At 39.5% G+C, this 4,773-nt stretch overlaps 1 protein-coding gene across 1 annotated transcript; it reads left to right on the top strand.

Annotated features, from left to right (window-relative positions):
• Positions 1–2,876: 2,876 nt before the first annotated feature.
• Positions 2,877–4,520, top strand: LOC120133414 (F-box/LRR-repeat protein 4-like). The gene is made up of 3 exons (XM_039150004.1): positions 2,877–3,888; positions 3,980–4,152; positions 4,200–4,520. Exons 1-3 carry the CDS (start codon positions 2,877–2,879, stop codon positions 4,518–4,520), a joined length of 1,506 nt encoding a protein of 501 aa, XP_039005935.1.
• The last annotated feature ends 253 nt before the right edge of the window (positions 4,521–4,773 follow it).

Genomic DNA, 4,773 nt, shown 5'->3' with positions numbered 1-4,773 from the left:
AACGCTCATCATTCTTCTTGTATCTTCCATGGTAGTTCGAAACAATGTGTCAGAGACAATATCTATGTTGGTCAAAGGGTGGTTGCCACATTGGACCCAAAGACTCCATTACTGCTTTGATCCCAGCTCCGCGATCTGAAATGACACATATGTTTTCCCTCGTGATAACATGTGCACGTAAATTTCGGAGGAAAAAAAACCCAAGAATCTGTATCTTCTCCTTCGAAAAGAGCAAAAGCAACTGGAAGAATGTTATGATTGCCATCTTGGACAACTACCAATAATAAAACTTGCTTGTATTTTCCATACAAGAAAGTCCCGTCAATCTGGACCACATGCTTGCAATATTTGACAGCATTAACGCACTGTGGGTAACTCCAAAAAACCTGGTAGAATTGGCGTCAACCGCGAAGAACTCGATCATTATGGTATGCATAGGAGGTTTCAAAGTCCACAATTATCCCATGATTCAACGTCCGCACCAGCCTAAACTAACCTGGAAGTTCGTTGTAAGATGCATCATATTCGCCATGAAGTTTGACAATGGCATTTTGTTTTGCCAACCAAGCTTTTTTATAGGAGACAGTGTACCCATACTACGATTGTATAGCTAAAATCAACACTGCAACAACTATATGAGAGCTTGTTTTTACCATGGGCATGATGGCTTGGCATATCATTTCAGAGTCCAAGTTTGGATGATCTTGGTTGACCCCTCCAGCACAACATGTGTGAGGATCGTGGTATACTGTTAGTTTTCATATGTTGTTTTTCCTCTTCATTTTGATACGCGAACCATCCAATTGCATCTGTTTTCGCGTCGGGCACAGTAGCATACATATTTTTCGGTCGTGGATTGGTTGACTCTGGACTGAACAGAATTACGGATATTGTAATTTGTTATAGCCATCACCGCTTCTTCTTTGCTTAAAACTCCATGCCTAAAGATAACTCACCATTATTTATTGATGAGTAATATCCATAGTCACCAAGATGAGGCATATTCGCAAATTCTGGCCCGTACATTGCACCATAATCAGCTTCATACATGTGTGTAGGAGGGTCAGTTTGTGCCACATTTTCTGGAACTTCATCATCATCGGAGTTGAATTGCGGTGATTATGGGTGAATGAATAGTCCAGTCTCAACACCATCCACACCAGGCTCACGAAGCGGTTCTTCTGGTGGAGATGATGGTTCCTCCATGCGCTCCACAATTAGGTCGAAGAACCTACTACTTGCACGCCTTCCCCTTGAACTAGAAGGCATATCGACATTGAGATCGAAAAAGCTCGCAGTCGAATGCCTCCCCCTGGAGCATGAAGCCATCGTGTCAAATGGAAACTGCACAGATGGTTGCGTTGATGACATCTCCATATGGTCAAAGAAATTTGCAGATGAATGTCTTCCCCTTGAACTGGATGCGGTGTTGCCATACGGATTGTTCATAGACCCACCTCGGTACATATCGTAAGGAGTTGCGGATGAATGTCTCCACATTATGGTATTAAAATCATTACACATTACTGTAGTCGGGTTGTTAACTTGATCAACTTGTTCAGCCAGCCCATAGTGGGAGCTTAATGATTGACCCCGAACAACACGCACTTGAACAAAATGTGCATACATCTCAATAGCGGCATCTGAATAATTACTTTGAGCTTCAACCATCATTTCAACATCATCATTGTTCGAAAGTTCGAACGCTGTATAAGTTAATGGCAACAATGACGTTGGAAATCTGTAATGCAACGACGACATTCTTCTACTACTTCCAACATGAATCTTCCTCGAAATCTTCGGTATCAGCTCCTCAAGAGTTATGTTTCTCTTGAATGATATTTTAACACGCTCATTTGATAAGAAAACAACGTCGGTTTCATCTTCTCGAATTTCACCATCATAATAAACAATAGCTGAAAGTCGCGTCATTCTTTGAGTTTAAAAGTGCGGTAATATTATATCTGCAAAAAAAAAATAACTGAAACAACCTGATTAAATAAATAATATATGAACGAAAATATAACACAATAAAATTTTTACACACCAACGTAAATAATTTAAATAAAATAATTTTATATTATTACCTGCACCGCAAAACTATTTCGACGTATGCTCCCGCTTTCCAATTTTACAAACACAAAAATTAATTGAAAAGTATAATATTTTTTCAAATAATCATAATAAACAATAAGTATAATAAAAAAATTTATAACAAAATTACTTTATAACGAAAAAATCACACGAACTTCTAAATCAAATATGAGAAGATTGTCAGAATTATTGATCTGTTGACAGAATTGTTGTATTAATTTATAAGTTGAGAGGAGAGATGTGAGGAGATGTGAGGAACTTAACGGGGGAGAAGGACATTTATAGCTGAAGTCGTTATACAATGTGCGGTACCTGCACTGCACATTATATAATTATATAAAGGTATGACGCGATCCCTACCCCGCGCTATATATAATTCAGAATTAAAGGTAAGGCGCGGCCCTTGCCCCGCACTATACCTTTAAGTGGCATAAGGCGCGTCCCAGGGGCTGCGCTATACCCACGTGTATCCATGTCAGCATATAACGCGGTACAGGGGGCGCGCCTTACCTACGAGGCGCCAAATCAACATATAACGCGACTCAAGGGACGCTCTTTACTGCTAAAGATGTTAGATAGATAAATATAATCTGACTAATAATAGATCGATAAATATACCGATCACAAGAAAAATGCCTATATATATATATATATATATTTGAATTGGAAAGGAGAGATGACATATTAATATTAATACCTTATATAGTCTCTTGATTATAATCAATCTTCTTTTTCTCTGTCGACTTTGCTTTGCCTTTTTTTTCTTTCCCACTAAATCGATCATGGAATTACCAGAAGAATGCTGGGAGTCGATTTTCAGTTTCTTAGAACACCATCGGTACTTTGAACCTCTTTCTTTGGTCTGCAAGAGATTTCTTTCCATCACCAATCGTCTTCGTCGCACTCTCACCATCACCGACCCAACCCTCGAATCCCTCCCTAATCTCCTCCTCCGCTTTCCAAATCTCACCACCGTCGTTTTCCGTGATTTCCACGGCAATCTCGATTCGGTTCTTTACCTGATTTCTCAGTCTGGGTTGCCCTTGAAATCCCTCAACGTTTCGAGCCACAAGTGTTTCCCTTTGCTGGGTTTGAAACACTTGGCTTCCAAGATAAGGAATTTGGTAGAATTGAATTGCTCCAAAACTGGGTCTCTGAAGGACTCTGATTTGATCGAGATCGGGAATTGTTTCCCTTCTCTTGAAGTGGTTGACATTAGCTACCATGATTATGGATGTGGGTTTTCCCCTAATGGGTCATTGGATTCCAAGAGCTTGTCTGGTTTGGTTACCGACTACGGGATCCTTGGTTTGTCCTCATCGCTCAAGAGTTTGCGCAAGATTGATCTTTCTGGTAATACCTTTTTAACCGATCAAGCTCTTGTTATTTTATCATCAAATTGTTTAATCTTGAGTGAAATTGGGATTCGTGATTGTGATTTCATTACCCAGAACGGAATTGCTTTGGCTATTCGTAAAAGTGATAATTTGAAGTCCATTTTCATGAATGGAATTGGCATTCCTTCGATGGATGCATGTTTTTTGGATTCCTTTGCGTATGCCAGAAGTTTAAGTGAGCTTGATCTCTCCAATTCGTTTATATCTGATGAATTTTTGTGTTTAATAGCTGAAGCTAACCTTCCATTGCGCAAGATTGCTCTCTCTGGTTGCTTTTGTTTCACATTTTATGGGGTTTCTTTTCTCTTGTCCAAGTACCCGTCTCTTACATATTTGGATCTTGAAGGAGCAAATTTTCTCAATGATGAGTCCATGATAGAATTAGCCAAGTTTTTTGGTAACTTAACCTTTATAAACCTTAGGTTATGCTCTAAGCTAACCAATTCAACCTTGTTCTATCTTATGGGAAACTGTCCTTTGCTAACAAGTATCAATATGGAGAGAACAAACCTCGGTTGAAGCATTTCCAGCTGAAATTGTGGTGAATCCTCGGGTTAAGGCATTGCATTTGGGTTGGAATAACAATTTGAATGATGAATGCTTGAAGATGGCTTCCTGTGTTTGCCCCAATTTGGAAGAACTCAACGTTACCTACGCTCGGGTATTACCAAGGAAAGCATCTTGGAGATTTTGAAGAACTGTTTGCAGATTAGGTGTTTAGAGATAAGCAAATGCCAAGGGGTTAGTAATCTCGAATTGGACTTTGAACTTCCTAAACTGGAGGTTTTGCAAGCAGAGGGATTGGCAATTGATGATGAGACATTGGGTTCAATCGGGAAGCTGTGTGGACGTCTATCCCTTTTGAATTTGGCAGGTTGCTTGAATGTGACCGCCAGAGGAGTTGAAGGCGTGATCATGAACTGCAAAGCATTGAAAGAGCTGAACTTGAAATGGTGTAATAATGTGAGTGTAGACATTGTAGCTTGGATGGTGCTTTCAAGGCCATCTTTGAGGAAAATTACACTGTAATGTGCTTCAGTTTCTACCACAAACCAGATGAATTTTTTCTTGCGCCATGGATGTTTGGTCTGTCAAGGCTAGCTAGCTTTTCGACAGAAGTGCGGAAATGCCTCCATTTATGTTCAGATTATATTATAAAGAATTTAATATCAAATTGAACAGTTACATAATGAACTAGTCATTGTCTATTTGCCTGTATTTTCTACTGCCTTGCAAGGTAACTGAGTTGTTCGATAAATTGCAACATAGAGCTTGCTCTGAC

Source organism: Hibiscus syriacus, unplaced genomic scaffold (genome assembly GCF_006381635.1).
Source record: "Hibiscus syriacus cultivar Baekdansim isolate YM2019G1 unplaced genomic scaffold, ASM638163v2 tig00110580_pilon, whole genome shotgun sequence".
Taxonomy (NCBI): Eukaryota; Viridiplantae; Streptophyta; class Magnoliopsida; order Malvales; family Malvaceae; genus Hibiscus; species Hibiscus syriacus.
The sequence above is the reverse complement of the archived record's forward strand: the minus strand, read 5'-3'. Positions and strand labels throughout refer to the sequence as shown.